The sequence below is a fragment of the Nomascus leucogenys genome, chromosome 22a (assembly GCF_006542625.1).
Source record: "Nomascus leucogenys isolate Asia chromosome 22a, Asia_NLE_v1, whole genome shotgun sequence".
NCBI lineage: Eukaryota > Metazoa > Chordata > Mammalia > Primates > Hylobatidae > Nomascus > Nomascus leucogenys.
Genome location: NC_044402.1, coordinates 90,801,750 through 90,822,052, shown reverse-complemented (window position 1 = coordinate 90,822,052; position 20,303 = coordinate 90,801,750). Strand labels below are relative to the sequence as shown.

Here is a 20,303-nt window from a genome sequence, read left to right as displayed (position 1 = left end):
CCTACAAAATTAAGAACACCAAAAACTTTAAAAGATAAATATTTTTATATCTTAAAACCACCCCTGGATGTCCATGTCTAATAGTTGTGCACGAGTTTATTCTAGAGTTCCTCTTCCTTTGTTTAATCACAAGGGTGTGGGTCAAGTCCAGCTTTGTTTGGCTGAACACAGAGCAGCACTCAGGTAACCGAGGAACCATCCCTCCTGATGTCATCTCTTCCTTAACAACCACTTCAAAATCACATGAAACAGTAGGCCTGCCCTTCCTTTATAGAAGCAGATGCTGAAGGCCACTGGGCTTTTAGCCACAGCTCAGGGAAGGCAGAGAAATAATTTCAATCCCAGCTGTTAACTTACCTTGAAGAACTTCCATGGGGAGAACAGTCCAGGCATTCTCCAGGTAGGAAATATAAATATAGCGAGCCGTATTGCAGGCCAGGCCAATGTACAGAACCCTAGAAAAAAAAAAAAAGCAAAGGAAAATAAACTGAGGCCCTAATATACAATCTAATATGCATACAAAACATACAAATATTACCTACCTTTTCCTTCCCCAAACCACTTATCATCCAGCAGACTCCAAACTCAGGAGTGGGAAAACTGAAGGACAATTACATTTAAGCATGAATTTAGGAATAAGAAGATGGCTTCTAACATATCTGCCCTCAGCCTTTTCAAAATGCTTGTGAATATAAAAGCGAACATCACCCTTCCTGAAACTTAATTTGTAGCAGAGATGATGCTTTTTTAAGATAGTCTGGGCATACTGCCATCTGTAATGACATTACTGGCTTCCTTCCAGGTGGCTGTAGGAGAACTATGCCTGGGATTGTAGCCACTTCACTACAATGGGGGAAAGAAGGATAAAAATGAGAATATGTAAACATGAATGTCGCCTTGCTCACAATACCCAACGATACCAAGCAGTTTCACAAGGAGACTCTCAAGGTCAATGAAAACTATCATTCACTAACTACTATAAACTATTTGGAAATCAAATAGTTTCTCCTATCAGTTCAATGGATACATGTTCATCTTTTAAAAAATCCATGGTATCATATGTTTACAAAACTAATAAATATACATCAACCTCTTGCGTTCTCTCACCCCCATCATTACCGCTGCCAAAAGTATAAGTAGAAATAAAATAAGCAAAGGCCTAAAGTGGTGCACCCAAGCGTGAGGTTTCAATCTCTCGTTCTGAACTGGATGGGTTGGTTTGGAAGCAAACAGTAGCTACTTCTCTGCACAAAATACACCCTAATGGTAGGGATTTATCTTTCTCCCTTGTTTTCTATTTTCTGTTAATTTTCCTAACCTTAATGCTCTGTTTTCTGAATCCAATTTGATGAAAAGTAAAAGGTAAAAGAAATAAACCAACATGACAATCAGTGGTATTTTCCTAATCTTGCTTTTTATGTTAAAATCATTCCTGACTGAGTGTATTGACTCATGCCTGTAATCTGAGCACCCTGGGAGGCTGAGGCAGGAGGATCACTTGCGTCCAAGAGTTCAAGACCAGCCTAGGCAACATAGTGAGACCCTGTCTCTACCAAAAAAAAAAAAAAAAAAATTAGCCAGGCTTGGTGGCGCACACCTATAGTCCCAGCTACTTGGGAGGCTGAGGTAGGAGGATCCCTTGAGCCTTGGAGGTCTAGGCTGCCCTGAGCCATAATCCCACCACTGCGCTCCAGCCTGGCAAACAGAGCAAGACCCTGTCTCAACAACAACAAAAAAAATCATTCCTATAAACACTGTTCTCTTTTTCCCAACACTGAATCAACAAAGGGAAATGCTCTCAGACACCCAGCTATCACTAATCTCACATATGGAAAAGAAAGATGAAGAAAAGACAAAAAAGAAAAGAAAAGGTTGAGGGGTGAGGATGAAATAGGCAATAGATATTAGAGGGATTTAGCAGATTCTCAGTGAAGTATTACAAAAAGTCTGGGTCATCTTGTTCTATGGACATTATGTTCTTCGTACTTGTGCGTTTTGAGGAGAAAAGTATGTTTCAATCTGCTTTAATGAAAATTTTATTGAACAAACTTGCTATAGATTCATCAATTTCCCTCTGCTAGGGAAAAAAAAGCCACAGGAAATTAAAATGCAAAATATACTACATGAACACACAAGTTACACAAACCTGTGCCTCCTTTTACAAATTCTAAGCCAGCCCTGTGGGTGGCCTCTCTTTACCCTAACTCAGGGGTCAGCAAACATTTTTCTATAAAGGACCACACATTAAACAGTTTAGGCTTCACGAGCTACATGGTCTCTGTTGCAACTCCTCAGCTCTGCTGCAGTAGCATGAAAGCAGCCACAGGCAATATGTAAATGAATGGGCATGGCCATGTTCCAACGAGAGCTGAATTATGAACACTGAAATGCAAACTTCATAAAATAATTTTCATGTGTCACAAAATCTTATTCTTCTTGTGATTTTTTTTTCAACCATTTAAACATGTAGAAACTATTATTCTTAGTTCACGGGCCATATAAAAACAGGCAGCAGGCCAGATTTGGTCAGTGGGCCACAGCTTGCCACTGACCTGGCCTCGCTCCTTAATTCTTTTTCTTTCTTTTTTTTTTTTGAGATGGAGTCTCGCTCTGTCACCCAGGCTGGAGTGCAATGGTGCGATTTTGGCTCACTGCAAGCTCCGCCTCCCAGGTTCACGCCATTCTCCTGGCTCAGCCTCTCCGAGTAGCTGGGACTACAGGCGCCCGTCACCATGCCCGGCTAATTTTTTGTATTTTTAGTAGAGACGGGGTTTCACCATGGTCTCGATCTCCTGACCTTGTGATCCGCCCGCCTCGGCCTCCCAAAGTGCTGGGATTACAAGCGTGAGCCACCGCGCCCGGCCAATTCTCTTTTTTTGAGACAGAGTCTCGCTCTGTTGCCGAGGCTAGGGTGCAGCGGCAGGATCTCGGCTCACTGAAACCTCCGCCTCCCAGGTTCAAGCAATTCTCCCGCCTCAGCCTCCTGACTAGCTGGGATTACAGGCATGTGCTACCATGCCCGGCTAATTTTTGTATTTTTAGTAGAGACGGGGTTTTGCCATGTCATGTTGGCCAGGCTGGTCTCAAACTCCTGACATCAGGTGGTCCGCCCACCTCGGCCTCCCAGAATGCTGGAATTACAGGCATGAGCCAGCTCCTTAATTCTTAACCTTGGCTGGACATCAGATTTACTCTGGTAACTGTTTACAACTACAGATGCCGAGGCCCACACCTATCTCAATAAAGATCTCTACGGTTGAAACCCAGCCTTTTTGAAAGTTCCCCAGGTTGTTCTCTTACTGAGCCAGGGTGGAGAACCAGTGGTCTAACTCATTCCAAGCTGTCCCCAGTAATACTGTCATATAATCCCATCATAAAACAATTTTGGTAATCCATTTTCCTAGTGTTCACAAATTGTCTATCCTGAAGCTGTCTTTTGAGCCCACCTCTGAATCAGGGTTGCCATGACAACCGTAATTCAATCCAGGCCATAGTCCAAAACTCCTGGCTTAAAATAACCCAGTGTCAATTGATCCAGTTTAGGAGGTAGATTGTGCTTTGCCTTCAAACCTCTCCCCAGATGGAATTCAGTCACTAGAGTGACTGGTTCACAAATTCTGGGACCCTTAGGTCTCAGATTGCCACCAACAAGCTGAGTGGTTATGAATTTATTATAGCCTTCACTTCTTTCCCACATTTCTACTTTCACAATTGATAGTCCTTTAGGAGCAAACAGGTACCCTAAAAAACACAAAATAAGAAGTATCCAGGTCAAGGTTACTTCATCTCTCTGAGCCTCAGTTTCCTCATATATCAAGCGGGGATAAAAACATGTATTCTGTAGGTTTGTTGTGAAAACGACGACACAATGAGTTGCCCAAAATAAGCACTCAATAAATGATTCATCATCATCATCATCATCATCATCATCATTGTCATCTTAAAGAAAATTATCCAAATAAATACTCTTTGGTTTCTGACAAAACTTTTATCCCAGAATTCCAAAAGACAAGAGCATTCGCATTCCTTCCTCACCAACCATTTTCAGGAAGTCAGTGGCTTCAAGAAATCAGCCGGGGTAAAATTGTGAGCAGAAAGAAAGACAGAATTTGGATCTATGAAAAGGCAAAGAAGTACACATATATTTACTGAATAGTCACTGAAAAGTACTTCAGTGTCAGAATGGGATATTTAAACTGCCATGGTGCGTTGTTATGACTGAACCACGTGTTCCCCCAGTTCATGTGCAGAAGTCTTAAATTCTGACCCCCAGTATCTCAAAATGTGACTGTATTTGGAAATAGAGCCTTAGAAGAGGTAATTAGGTAAAATGATGTCATATGGATAAGTCCTAATCCAATATAACTGGTGTTTTTACAAGAAGAGATTAGAACACAAACAGGCACAAGGAAAGAAGTAAAAACTCTGGAAGAAAACCTAATCCAAAGAGAGAGGCCCTTGGAAGTAACCAACCATACTGACAATTGATCTTGGACTTTTTGCCTCCAGAACTGTGAAGAAATAAACTTCCGGGTTTGTTTGTTTGTTTTTTGCAATGGCATGATCTTGGCTCGCTGTAACCTCCGCCTCCCAGATTCAAGCGATTCTCCTGCCTCAGCCTCCCAAGTAGCTGAGATTACAGGTACATGCTACCATGCCCAGCTAATTTTTGTATTTTTAGTAGAGACGGGGCTTCACTATGTTGGCCAGGCTGGTCTTGAACTCCAAACCTAAAGTGATCCACCTGCCTTGGCCTCCCAAAGTGCTGGGATTATAGGTGTGAGCCACCACGCCCGGCCATAAACTTCTGTTTTTTAAGCCACCCAGACTGTGGTACTTTGTTATGGTAACCCAAGCAAATGAACACATTCACTCTAATAAAGTTAGGGATTTACTAATATAAAGGAATTTAAAGCATATTTTACTGGATCATTTTCTAGACAATCAAATTCTTTTTTATGCTGAATATGAACACATGTTCAGGGTCCTAGAATTTTTTTACATAAGATTATACATAAGATTACTGATGTATAATCAGTAATCTTATGGGCACTGATGTCTGGAAATACAAGACACTGAAAAAAAAGTCTCTCCACAAGATACAGATACCTACTGAACACCTATAATGATAAAACTCAAAAACAACATGACTGTCCTATTTCAGAACAGGAAGTCAGTAGTAATAAAAATAGATAAGAAACAAAGGCAATTTTAGAACAGGTGGTTGGTAAACTGAAGTTATCTATAAAGAGGAACACAATTGATAAGAAGCAAATGATGCCGGAGAAAACACTACACTGTGGAAAACCCAAATCATCTGCCAGTCATTTTTATCCTGTATTTGAGCAAACTACAAGAGTAGGAGAAAAAAATTGTTATAGATTCTAATTTCTTATATAAGCACAATTCACAGTATTAGCAGTTTAAGCTGATTTGTGGTTATCTTATAATAAAACTGGTATTTTTTTCAAGAGTGTTCAAGATATAGATACAATGAATTATGAGTCATTCTGTAATTCCTAACAGTGTAGTTAGTTATGAGACCCTACTTTTCTAAATTTAACCAACTATAATATGGCTAAATCCACCCTCCCCCACCCCACCAAGAGCCACTAAAAACCACAATGAACATAAATTTTGCTCAATAAACATTTATTAAGATGCCACTATCTACCATGTACTGTGAGGGGAGTAAAAATGAAGAGGAAATCTACCTTGTCTTCAAGGGACTTACAGCCCAGTGGGGGAGACAAACACATAAACAAATAAGTTAAATATAATACATTAAGAGATATCCAAAGAGTGCAATGGGACCACACAGGAGAGACCCTTAGCTAACCCTGGGGGTTGAGGCAAGTGGTTGGCCAAAGGCCACCTGAGTTAGAAGTGGTTGGCCAAAGAGGGCAGAAAGAGCATCACAGGCAGAGGAAACAAAGCGAACAGGGGTTCACCGTAGAATCTCAAGCATCTGTGGCCAGACAGGGTGATTGAAAGACACAAGAAGGATTACAGTCTAAGGATTTTTGAAGAAAGAAGTGAACTTTTCCAGTCCAGATACAGTCTGGGTATTATTCCAGAAACAACACAGGGTGAGAGCAGCAAAGAAAGACCTAAGTGGAGTTATCCTACAATGCCCAGATCTGAGACACAAAAGAGCAGCACCACCAGAGAACCCATATTCACCTAATGACTGATGGCAACAAGCATTTTGCAAAGCCCCTGGCAGAGAAACAAAACTTTCCAAAATAATTATAATAATACACTGGATACAAATGAAAGACCCCAGATGAAGATTGTTTTTTATCACTTGTAAGTTCAGTATTTGCAGTTAGACTGACAATTGTCTACAATGTGTGTTGCAAGCCCTCACACAAAGATGCACGCACACCAATGCATACAAGGTTGCTCGAGGCCAGGGTGGGAGATGAAGACAGACCAGCAACAAACCAAGATTCAAAAAGCAATGTTTCAAACAGGTCACAGACCACTTGGGCAATTTCCTCAGCTATACCTGGCTGGAGTTTTTACTAGATTTCCTAATGAAAAGAACTGGTTGTTGACACCAGATCCCTGCAGCACAGTCTACAGTCTGCCTCATATATGAACTGGATTAAGTTTTCTGTATGGTAGACAGTATATGGTGCACCCTTAGATTGGGCTCCATCATTCTCAGATTTTTTATTTTTATTTTATTTATTTATTTATTTTTGAGACAGGGTCTTGCTCTGTTACTCAGGCTGGAGCGTAGTAGCGTCATCACAGCTCAATACAGCCTTGACCACCAGAGCCTAGGTGATCCTCCCACCTCAGCCCCGCAAGTAGCTGGGACTACAGGTGTGCACCATCATGCCAAGCTAACTTTTGATTTTTAGTAGACACAAAGTCTCACTATGTTGCCCAGGCTGGTCATGAACTCCTGGGCTCAAGCAATCCTCCTATCTCAGCCTCCCAAAGTTGCTGGGATTACAGGCATGAGCCATCCACCTGGCCCCAGATTATCCTTTTATGGTCTATATAAACTTGTCCCTAAAAAAATTTTTTTTCAGAATTGTTATAGATGTCTTCCTAGAGTAGGCAGAGTGGGCAGACATCAGCTGCTGATTAGAGTGGAGACTCCTGTGCTCAGTGCAAGCACTTGATGTACCCTCCTCCCCAGGAATGAAGCTTATTTCTACATAATCACTGATTCACACTTTTGACCTGAGTAAGATGACGTTCTCTATTGTCAGTTTAAGAGAGTAAGAAAATATATATCCAAACTCTTTAGAAAATAATTAAAATATAAAGGACAGGCCTTGAAAGAATTAAATCTTAGTCTAGAAAATTTGTTTTCTCATAACTGTCCCCCTCCTCCCAGCTATCTTCCATGATATAATGTTACTGTGGATATCTTGCCAGGATTTCTCTGTCCCTGACTAGTAGAATAGGGTTTTGCTGTAACTGTCTGGAATCTCTTGTCTTCTCTCCCCTTTTTTTTGTCCTCTCCATGGCATCTCCTGCATCCTGTGTCCCACTCCAGGACTGGCTGGTTTGAAAGAATCACAGCTGGCATTCCTTGGGATTCCCATCCCAAGAAGGTGGCCTGAGTTACATCATGGTACCCTCCTCTAATGCTAGAATGGTAGCAAGAGTGGCCAGAGAGGAGAGGAGACAAGCCACAGAATCAGTGACCTGAGCAACAGGCAGGAGCTGCCACAGCTCATGTTCAGACCAAGTGCTTACCTAGAAGTAGCAGGGCTGACAGCATCTCTCTCCCTTTTTCCAAGATATGACTTGGGGCACTGGTACCTCTGATTTTGAGAGTCCCACTGTTGAAGGGGATCATCCCTTCCAAGAAGCCTCCCAAGATGTCTCCAGGTATAATTAGTCCTCCTATCCCCCCCGTTCCCCTGCTACACTCTTTGTTTCCATTAGAGGACTCATCACAGTCTGTTGCACACCGAAGACTGAGACCCTGGGAGACAATGGCTATGTCTTCTTCTCTTTGTACTCAAAAAGAGCCTGCCTTGCTCAGGCATTCCATGAATCTATAACATCATTTAATATAATCTTATGTAAACTGATAAAATATGAGGGCAAAAGGAAGCATTATTCTCATGAAAACAGTATTTCTCAACAAGCTACTATCATTTTGGATGGTGCAATTCTTTATTGTGTGGGATCCACCATTCACTGTGGGATATTTAAAATCCCTGACCCTTGGGTGCTAAATGCCAGTGTCTGAAACACTAAAATTTGTCCTATGCACATTTTTAAATGGCCCCTGTTGAGAACCATGAGGTAAATCTCTTAAAACAATGGTTATTCTGTTCCCATTTCTCCATAAAATGTCTGTATGTGTATTCAATATGGAATCAATTAATATCCATATTCACATTATATTAATACAAAAACAAACCAAGAAGGAGACAGACAGCAAATCATGAACAACGATTATCCTGGAAATCTGCAATGACAGGGCCCTTCATTGCCTAAGGAGTATATTTCTGTAGATTTTGAGTTTGTATAGTGAGTTATGTACTTTTTAATAATCACATAATAATAAAGATTTAAATGGTGGGGAAAAAACTACTGTCAAATTAGGCATGGGAAAGGCAACCTTTAAATTTTTAAATTAAAAGACTTCTGCTCTCAGATTGTTCTGAAAGTATATTAAGGTTCATGTTCCACACTAAAAAAAAATTAAAACTGGTAGAAATCATAGATTGTAGATACTACAGTTTAAATGTCTGTATACCCTCCAAAATTCATATGTTGAAACTTATTCACCAATGTGATGATAGTATGAAGGAGGTGATTAAGAATGAGAGTGGAGCCCTCGTGAGTGGGTAAAAGAGGTGTGAGGGAGCTGTTTCCCCCTTCTGCCCTTCTGCCTTCTGCCATGAGAGAACACAGCATTCAAGGCGCTATCTGGGAGGCAGAGAACGAGGCCTTTACCAGTCACCGAACCTGCCAACACTTTGATCTTGCACTTCCCAGCCTCCAGAACTGTTTGGCATTTAAAGCAAGGTAAAAGACATTGCAGAATATTAAGTATAGTATTGTAATATTTATGTCAGAAAAAGGAAGTGACACATAAAGCTACATACTTACACATGAACAGAATATCTCTAAAAGGATACAACACTAGAACCTCATATAATGGATGGTCTCTAAGGAGAGGAATTGGGGGACTGCCCAAGGGGTGGGAGAGAGACTTTACTAAATACCTTTTGAATGTTTTTCCAAGTGCATGTCTACTTTCTCAAAGAATGAACAGACATCAAGTCACTGTGTTTCATGCAGTATAAACAGACACATTAAATAATGTGTGATGTCTGACCCATGGTTCTCAACCTGAAGGGATCACTGTCTGGGTTTCTATTTTGGCTTCAAAACCATACAACATTCTAGCTAAGTTCATATTTAAATTATTCCTTTCTTTTGAAACTCTTGGGAGATTGGGTGTGGGTAAACCATGTAGTTGTCTAAATAGTTAAGAAAGACATAGGAAATAGTGTTGCCATAATCATTTTCTTCCTGGACAAAGAAATGGTGTTCTGTGTCGGACTTAACAAGAGTGCTTGTTTGCTTCAAGAGCTGCATGGATCATCAGAAAGTCTATGTAACACAGTAGGAACGTCTGCATCAAAATTGCTGATATAAAGAAGATTCTATTATAAAACATCTTTCCTTGTCACCTTGTCTGGCACAACACTGCCTAGCTCTCAGTCCTCCCACTCACAGGGATGACAAATGAACTCACTCGGCCACCATCCCCACCTGTCTCTGTGTCTTGATATTCTTCAGCTTTCACCCAGCTCCATCTCATGCCTGATCCATTCCCTTTAATATGTGATTGCAGCATCACGTGCCTCTCCTCACAACACTTATCTTGGTTGTAACAGTGCACCTACAACCTGACTGCATTCTCCATGCAGGGTGAGGACTTTCATATTATGCTGGCTCAGTTTTATCCCCAATGCTTGACACATACCAGGTACTCAGTAAATAGTCCTGAACTGAAGAGAAAATATGAATACTTCAAATAGAATATCAATTAACAAATACTTATTGAACATACTCTATGTTAAGTGCTAGGGATATACACTATGCACATATTATACGTGTGTGCATACACGAGCGTGTTTATGCTTAAGATATCTGATTATGGTATAGGAATAAGTGATGGGTATGTGAAAGAATGAATGGACTTAAAAAACAGGCCTAGAAATATATTTAAAAAATAGATGTCTATATTCTGCAACATTTTTGACTAACATTAATAGGCTATGGTTGAAAATAAATATTTTCATTTATGTGGACAAACAATAAATAGCTCAATGAGTAGCTGATTACAGTTTGTTTATTTGGAGCATCCTGAAGCACTGTGCAATGGAACTTCAGCACATGCGCTGAGCAGATAACAGGGTTCTGCTCACCACAAGCCTATCTCACCAGAAGAGTAAGAGCTAGGATACAAGCCACAAAGTTCAGAGTCAGTGGTAGTCCCACATCATAGCTGAAGGGACCACCAAGGAGATCCTGGGAGCCACTAAGCTTCTATCAGCCAGCAGGTATGGCTGGCCACTGACCCATCCTTGTAGAACAGAGCATAAGAATCACACTGTATGTCAGAGAGTGAATTAGAAATAATATTTAGCTGTGTATGTTTTCTGCAGCTACTAATACTTCCTTCTATTGTTTCTGCTAGAAAGAGAAAAGGTAAAAGTAGTTTGGGTCTGAGTCTCTACTAGCCAGAAATCATTCTGTTGTGTTCAGATTCTTCCCTCTAAAACGACTGATAAGCTAAGAGTGTAACTATGGTCACCATCAGCAGGATCACTGTGCTGGTCACTGTGCTGTGACCACGTTTACATCTCTCCATTGTTATTTTAGTTTATCTGTTTTTTTCTTAAGTTTTGTGTATCTCCAGGTAGAAAACTAGAGATGTTTAAAACAAAATAGAACCTCGATTAATGGAACCCAACCACTTAGAAGACACAGTATGTTGTTTTGTTGTTATATTTTTCTATTTAGTCAAATGACTGAACATATACACACACACACACCCCACAATTTTGTTTAAAAATTTCCTGGGATATGGCTTAAGGTATACATATGACACAAACACTGTAATTTCCTGAGAAGAATCACTGACATTTGGCATAGCAGTTAATTTTAAAAAGGCCTCAAGAGTTTTACCTGACCCTAAGCTAAATTTGACGAAGCTGAACAAGTTCATCAAAACTCAGGTTGAAGGAATGTCATGACCAAATCAAAAGCAGATACTAATCCTGCTATTCCTGACTGTGGCCAGACACAGCAGGAATGGGTACAGTTAAGGGCATCACATTTTAAGAGATCACCGACAAAAACAAAAGAGAAAGGAGCCAGAATACGGAGGGAGGAAAAAAGGAGTCTTGGATAGGATGTTCTGGGAGAAACCCCTAGGGAGTTGGAGAAGCAAAGCTGCAGGTGAGACTCAAGGATGGGAAGGGCTTTTCTACTGAAGAGGGGATGGACCCACTCTCTACATCAGACTTGGGAGCAGTCGGTACAACAGATGTTGTTGTTTTACCTTCTGCTAAGCAGAAACTAGGGTAGAGCATGATTCTCTGTTCTCAGTTGAACTTGATCCTAGAGCTGCCTGGGACCTCTGGCGCAGGCCTGATGAGTAAGTCTGCCCAAAAGGAGACAGAGCTAATAGAGGGAGAGATGCAGGTTCTGATCGTGTCATCTGAGACCTGGTTAAAGCTACACCTCCGGTCATTTGCTGGACTTCTCAACTGGACAATACAGTCCCCATTTTACTTCAGCTGCTCTGGGTAAGGTTTTTTGCCACTTCCACTGAAAGAGTCTCAACTGACCTCTACTGCCTTTGGAGATAGGAAGTTCCATATCTCTAGAAATGGTCAAGCAAAGGCTAATAACCATCTGTCGAGCACTCGGGGGAAGGGAATCTAAAACTGGGGTGAAGCTAGGCCTACGGGACTGTATTAGTTTGCTAAGGTTGCTGTAGCAAATACCACAGACTGGGTGGCTTCAACAACAGAAATTTATTTTCTCACAGTTCTGGGAGCCAAAAGTCCAATACCAAGGTGTTGGCAATGTTGGTTTCTCCAGGGCCCCTCTCGTTGGCTTGCAGACAAGTCATCCTCTCCCTGTGTCATCTCCTATCTTCCCTTGTGCCTATCTGTGGCCCCAATCTCTTCTCACGAGGACACTGCTCATAACAGATGAGGGCTGACCCTAATGACCTGATTTTAATTTCGTGACCTCCTTAAAGACCCTAACTTTAAATATGGTCACACTCTGAGGTACTGTGGGTTAGGACCTCAATGTATGAATCTTCAGGGGCCACAATTCAGCCCATTAAAATGCCCTTCGAAGTCACTTACAACTCCAACATCAAGCAAACTTGAGTAAAGAATGCCAGTATTTTTTTCCAGAGCCATTTCCCTCCCTAGACTGGCAACAGAGTGTGTGACACCGCTGGCAGCTTCCCCGGGCCTCGACAGTCAGAGTGAGGCTGTATCCTTAGAGGAGGACTCTTCGCATTTTGTACAACCTAATCTGACCATATTTACTCATTTACTTTATTTCATGAATCGCTATTTGCTTTTCCAGTGGTTGAGGTCAAATGAAAACCTTCTACAAACAGTGCTAATTAATCTGGTTTTAAAATGGGCAGCATGGCGCGGCATATGCTGCACATTGGCCGAGGTGGTGGCATCCAGGGCACATGCATAGTTGAGGTGGACTTTCTCAGGAGTGGTCATAACTGCTTTGGTTATACTACAGAGTTCTGAAATGATTAAACAAGCATGTAAAGAAAAACTGCAAAACACTGTGCAAATATGTAAGCTACCATTAAATTAAATGCAAATATTTCAGCGAGAACAGCTACATCTTTTACAAATTCTGCCTGAGCCAGTACATGCAGAAGTGTCTGAGATTTGGGGTCCTAACTTCCATTCAGGTCAATTGGCTTCAAGGAAATAAAATTCTCTATGTAGATCCCAGCAATTGTTATCATAAAACACATCCCCTATCACTAGCTAGATGGTCTGTTTGAATGGCTCTGTGCACATTTTTGACTTGTCAGCAAAAACCACTCAAAGTCTGAGTCCTGGGGGTAGGGGGCCAACAGGAAGAAGTGGGGACTGCTAGGTGGTTTTTTTTCACATACTAAAACCAGCCAAAGAAGAAAGTTAGATCATTAGAGTCAGAACTGAAAGGAGCCATAGCATCCAGCTCGCTCTTTTCACAGAGACAAGGAAGGAGGGGGCCACAGGGGTGGACCGGGGCCACAAAGTTGGTTGGCCAGTGGAAGGTCAAGGTCCCCATCCCCCTGCCAGACTGTGCTCTTTCAGTAGGTAATAGCAATGTGCTGTTTTCCACACTCCAAGCTCCCTATGTGAAATCAAACCTAGACAAGGGCTTGAGGAAATACCTCTGGATTGGACCATAAGAAACGGACTAGCAGTGCTAGTGTAGATAGACTTCTGAACTCAGCTGTGCGCTCGGATTAAGGAAGCTGGATGAATGTTTATGTTGGCATCAGAAGACAGTTGACATTTTAAACTTTGATGAGTCATTGGGAAGACTGGGGTAGAGGAAAGGAGAAAAGCAAATGCCACTCAACAGCTGCCCAATATCCTGGTCACAGGAGAAACGCTTACCCAGAAGCGAAATTCTGTGTTATGAGAAGAAATGCGCTGAAAGATCATTTCTGCTGAGGTAGCCACAGAAACTGCAGGTATCGATGCTGAGGCAGGACGAGGGGTGAGCCAAGGTTTCCACCTCTTACCTGCAGCTGGACGTGAGCTGCATCAAGCAGGCAGACTTTGAAACTAAATAATCAGAAGTGGATGCTTGCCTTGTGGGGGGTGGGGCACCATACACAGGATTGTGAAAGGAGAGGGGTGTGAACAGGCCACAGACAGAATGGCAGGGACAGGGCTGTCCAGAGTCTCTCTCTTGGGCTTAGGCAATGCCATCAGCCCTGCAGGTTCCTAGAGCAGCCAGGGAGTTCCCGGAGTGGGGCTCATATCACCAGCAGGTTGAAAGGAGCCCCGATCTTTTCCATTCCTCAATTCCTGATGCAGCTCCACAGATCTCACAACGAAGAGTCTGAGCCAGGCCAGAGGCATCACTGGCTTTAGGGTCATCTCCCTCTCTTCCTGAACATATTCCTGAACATTCACTAGCACTCAGACTGAAGTCAATGCAGTTCCCACTCACAATGCTAAACACCTTCTCTGTCTGAAGTGAAATTTAAGTCATGGATTTTTCAAGTAAGGAAAAAAGTAGAGCAGGCCAGGCACAGTGGCTCAAGCCTGTAATCCTAACACTTTGGGAGGCTGAGGTGGGTAGATCACCTGAGGTCAGGAGTTCGAGACCAGCCTGACCAAGATGGTGAAACCCCATCTCTACTAAAAGTATAAAATTAGCTGGGCATGGTGATGCATGCCTATAATCCCAGCTACAAGGAAGGCTGACACAGGAGAAATGCTTGAACCCGGGAGGCAGAGGTTGCAGTGAGCCGAGATCATGCTGCTGCACTTCAGCCTGGGTGACAGAGTGAGACTCAGTCTCAAAAAAAATAAAAAAAGCAGAGTAAGTACAATTACAATAAACTCCTTCCTACATCAAACCTGTCAACTTGAACTTCTATGGCTAGAAATTTTGCTCTATTCTGTTTTTAAATGAGGAACCGTAACTGATATAGTTTTTTCCAACCACTTGTGTCCTTTCTTTTGTGACATGAGTCACAAAAAAAAAAGTAAGGGTATCAGTTCCAGCAATCTCTGAGACCTCCGCACGATGCCCCTGCACCGTGCCCACCCTCCATACTAACAATTCTATAATGTTCTCCAATTTTTAAGCACTTTTTTCCACGTCATATCTCATGTATTTCTGCCAATAATCTTCTGAAATAGGAAGGATAAGCGTTGTTATTAATCCTCCTTTACAGCTGATGAAACCAAGGCCCTGAAAGGTTCACCAAGTTGCCAGGGTCGTGCAGATCAACAAACTGCAGAAGCAAGACTCAACCAGGTCTTCTGCTGTCAAATCCTGTGCCCTTCCCATGGCCAGCAGAACCTCCCCCAGCCGGATCAGAAACCTTTCAGGGAAATTTAGAAGGTGCTTTCTTTCATACACAGAAAAAGTAGTGATCACTTAACCTTAAAATCTTGTTTCACAAAGATGTTGTAATATTATACCTATATTTGAAACATGTTAGATTTCTAATAAAATTTAATTAATAGAGCTATGAATAACTTAATAGTAATAGTAATGAAAGTCACAGTAATTAATAGTAACTTAATAAATAGTAATAAAATAGCAATGATACTAGTCTCTATTTTGATGATACCAATATTAGTGTCTAATATATACAAAAAAGCATGGGGTTATAAACTAGACAACCTGGGCTAAAGTCTCCAACTCCACCACTCAGAAGGGACTTTGGGCAAAAAGCAAATCTGTTCCTTTCCAGGCTTGCATGGTGGATCTGCTTACCAACACACATGCTACCAGGAACGCATATACATACAGAAAAATACAAGTTTGCCATTGCCGGACCCACTCCTACCATCATCCCACTATGTTAGGCCATAGGTCCCTATTCTAGTGTCTTCTGACTCTTAGAATCTTTGGGGATCCCATCCCTCTATACTTGCCTCAGGCTCTCCTTGCTCTATTTAGACACATGTATTAATTTGCTGGGGCTGCCATGACAATATGCCATAAACTGGTGGGTTAAGCAATAGACATTTATTTCTTATGGTTCTGGAGCTGGAAATCTGAGAATAGGATACCAGCATGTCTGGATTCTGGTGAGGGGTCTCTTCCTGGCTTGTAGATGACCACCTTCTTACAGTGTCCTCATATGGTAGAGGGAGGGTGGCAGAGGGGAAGAGGGAAGCGTAAAGAAAAAGAGTTGTACACAAGCAACCCCTCTAGCATGTATTCTTATAAGGGCACTAACCCCATTATGAGGGCCCCACTCTCATGACCTCTAAACTTCATTACCTCCCAAAGATCCCATCTCTAAACAGCATCACATTGGGGGTCAGGACTTGAATATATAAAGGAGGTGGGGGACACCATTCAGTCCACAGAAAAATGCTTCTCATCTCTATCTTTAATACCTTCACTCTCTAACACAATTGGAAACCTCCCCAGGGGCTCCATGAACCGTGGCTGCAGGCTCTCAGGTACTCTATCCCAGGACCACAAGGAGTTAATTTGATATTTCCACCAATGGAGGGTATCAGGCTCTCATTAAGCCATTGTAAAATGGATGTAATAAAACAACTTTTCTAAGATTATTGTAACAATAAAAATATTTGTTAAAACTATAAATTGCGAGGCCTACAATAATTTTACTGGTGATCTGGAAACTAAAACAAGGACTGATGTAGTCTAATTAGGAAATTGAACACAAACATTTTCCCTATAAAAGATACAAGAATCTTCTCTGTGAAATATATTCCAGTTACCAGTAACATTTCTGAGGTAAGGCAATATAGAACAATGCTACTCTCTGACATGTACGATAATGATTGGTTTGCTGGTCAAGTCTTGTTTTCTTTCTCAATTTACATTGCACTTCCCAGATAAGCCCAAGGCACAGACAGTGACACCTAAGTCATTAGGCTATTTGGGGCAACATATTCTCTTCTGTTCTGTGCTTCTCCAGTCCCACAGAAATGCCCAAAGGGAAAATGGAGGGTCTAGGATAAAAGCCCTTGAGTTTTCAGTGAGTAACATTAAAAGAATATCAGTGATATCTTCATCCAACACTTCAGGTTCTGACATTAGGATGTAATTTTTATGCCCACGTTAGAAGCACTGAATTTGTCTCTTCCCAACAGTCCTGCTATATGGCACTGCTTCCAGAAGTAACACTGATAATGGCATGTTCCTTCTTTGATGAAGAGTTCCCAAAGTGGATTGACCAGGTGAAAATAAGAAAGGGGAATAGAGAGGAGGAAGATGCAGCTGTTCTCTACATGCCAATGTTTCCGAAAGACATCTCCAACTTCATCCTTTCTCTAAGATCTGGGCTTATCAATGCAACTTTCCAATGGGCATCTTCCCCATCTCATAGGAATTCCACAAGTTCCAAACTCCAGGATCCTCTTCCCCTACCCAGAGCCCACACCTCTCTTCCTGGGTTCTTCTCCTTGGTGAATGGTACCAGTACTCATCTGGTACCTAATCCATAATATAACTCCTCTCCTTCATTCCAGCTACGCAAGGTCCTGCTCAGAAGAACTCTGGCTTTTATTCATTTTATATCCACTCCCAATGTCATAGGCACCTAACCTAACATTTCTGTAGCATCTGACATTTTCTTTTCTGTTTTACTGTCTTCCACCTCCAACAGAACATGAGCCCCATGACAGAGGGATATGTCTGTCATATTCAACACTGCAACTCTAGAACAGTCACTGATCATTTAATAAAGTCTTCTTTAAAGAAATATTGAATGAACACAATATTTAATTGTGAATTAATTATTCCTAAATGATATGTGGTCATCATTAGAAACATTAGTTTTTGCCACTTATATTCAGTACAAGTTAGTTTAATCACATTACTCTCATCCTAACACTGCTAAGAGGAGCTAACCCTGAAGGAATAAGAGTTTCACTGGGGGTAAAAGGAATAATTTGGGGACGTGGGGGCACTTCAGAGGGATGGAGATCTCACCAGGAAGAGACATAGGAGGGTGGTTGAAACCATTGAAAAAGTGATACTAGGCATTAGTCATTCAAAGCAGAAGTGAGGAAGACTAAGAGGTGAGACTGGGTTGCATAAAGGAACAAAATAGTTGCTAATCTAACCCTGTGCCTATGAAGCTATAAGGTAGCAGCTGAGAACATGACTTTGGGGTTTAAATCCTATGTTCATTATTCACTGGCTGTGTCATCATGGGAAACTTAATCACTCTACAATTCTCAGCTCTAAAATGGACATAACAATGCCTAACTCACAAGACTGTTAAAAAGATTAAATAGGGCTTATAGGAAAAGCATTTAGCACTATGCTTTTGTAACTTTTATATGTAATAAGCAATCAAATGGTAGTATAATTACTATTTTTTAAATATTATCCCATAATCATAATTTTTGTTAAGATTAGAGTTTTGTTATTGTTGTTGCTGTGTTGTTTTTGAGATGGAGTCTGGCTCTGTCTCTCAGGCTGGAGTGCAGTGGTGCAATCTCAGCTCACTGCAACGTCCACTTCCCAGGTTCAAGTGATTGGAGATTTTTAAACTTATTTTTGTTTTTTACTTTTCTTCTAGATTATTTACCTATTCTGATATTTTTGAAGTTGCTGAAAAAAAAAACAAAAAACTTTCATCTGGATTGGTAGGAATCACTAAATCAACAAAGATAGTACATGAATCATCAGCTGATGACTCAAAAAAACAGCACAGCTTGTAATTTCTCTAAAACACAGAGAATAAAGAAAAATGGACCTTTGTAAAGTAGGGTGAGATAAATAATAATAAATCCCCTGCCCAAGCAATTGCCTTCAAAAAACATAAAAGCAGAAATCAGTTATATCACCTCCTGCTAAAACTCAGCTTCCCTTAGAAAAACATACCAATTCTTAGTATGATGCTCGAGCCTCCCAGGATCCTTGCCCAGTGCAGTGGTGTCCTTTTATTACCCTCTCCCTGGCCATTCACATGTGTGGTTTTCTTTGTCCCCAAGATCTTCACTGGGGGCTTCCATTCAGGACTCTGCTCAAATGCCACTTCCTCAGGGAAAGTCTCCCAGCCTAACTGAGCTGAAAACAATTGCTTCTCCTCAGTCACTCTAGGACCCTTCACTCTGTTTTACTTTTGCCCTAAATCACCCATCATTATCAGAAGTAAAATCATCTATTTACTGTTCATTGTCTACCCCAATAGAATGTTAGTCCCATGAGGACTGACCTTTGTCTTTCTTATTACTGATTCCATATATCCCTAGATTATAGCACAGTGCCTGTCACCCAGTGTGTGCTTAATAAATACTTGTTGGAGGAATGAATTAGTAACAATACTACCTACTGTTCATAGTTGAGGACTTACTATGTGCTTGCTAGCATTATCTCGTTTAATCTTAAGGACAATGCTATGAAGTTAGGTATAATTATTGCCCCGTTTTACAAATGAGGAACCTGAGGCTTAACAAAGCTAAAATTACTGACTTATCCAATGTTAGGACTAAGTTTGGGATTTGAATCTAGATCAAATGCACACATGTACATATACACACACATACACTTTTTATAGGCAAATTGGCAAACAGAAGGAAAAAAGAAAACAGGATAACTACTACACTACTCAACGATCCTACCAGGGCTTAGGATGATGACTGCAGTCAAGCCTAGACCAACTTGCTCTCTTGTCATTCTCCTCAATGGAATGAAATGCTTGGCCAATGGTTATAACCAAGGACCACTGGCCAACCTGCATCACTGAGGATTCCTCACTGTACTCAGCAACCACAATGCATAGGAGATGGTCCAAAGATATAGTACACCTGGACAAATGTAACTGAAAGTTTATTCTTCTTTTCGATAATGTCAGAGCTTCAATCTATATGTTAACTTTTTAAAGGAAAGAAAAAATCAGTGGCTGGGCACAATGGCTCATTGCCTATAAACCCAGCACTTTCGGAGGCTGAGGTGGGCAGATCACTTGAGCTTAGGAGTTTAAGACCAGCCTGGCCAACATGACAAAACCTCGTCTCTACAAAAAATACAAAACTTAGCTGGGCATGGAGCTGAGATTGCGTCACTGCACTCCAACCTGGGAGATAGAGTGAGACCCCTGTCTCAAAAAAAAAAAAAAAAAAAAGGAAAAAGAGAAAGAGAAAAAGTTAGCAAGTTACTGTTTGTCTATAGACTACTATTTAAAGATGTTTTCAGCAGAAAAAAAGGTAAGAATTGCTCAGTATTTCAGAAATAAGAATGGAATTGTTACTTCTTCAAGGTGGAAAGGCTTTGGAGAGGTATGCTATGAAGTAAGCTTCTGAGAAAATTTATTTTCTTACCCACTCTTCCAAAGTATCCTTCAAAATTATATAATTGCAGTCTGCCAAATATTTCCATGTATATGTAGCAATATAATTAGCCAAATTAGTTAAGACTTTTGACTTGTACAATAAAAAGGCAGTAAACTGACACTCTATTACTCAAGATAAACAGCTGGTACAAACACTCATACTTGCACTTACTGCCAGTAATAAACTTTATGAGCTTTGGGACATCACTTGGCTTTTTGGTATCTTGATTTCTTTTTCTATAAAGAA

At 41.1% G+C, this 20,303-nt stretch overlaps 1 protein-coding gene across 3 annotated transcripts in view; it reads right to left on the bottom strand.

Moving 5' to 3' along the window:
• The window catches only part of MFSD6 (major facilitator superfamily domain containing 6), a 91,866-nt gene that overhangs the window by 31,534 nt on the left and 40,029 nt on the right, over positions 1-20,303 (bottom strand). For all 3 annotated transcript variants that reach the window (XM_030804078.1, XM_030804080.1, XM_030804079.1), the window contains exon 3: positions 358-455. In XM_030804078.1, coding sequence (XP_030659938.1) covers positions 358-455 — 98 coding nt within the window. The remainder of the gene's footprint in view (positions 1-357; positions 456-20,303) is intronic.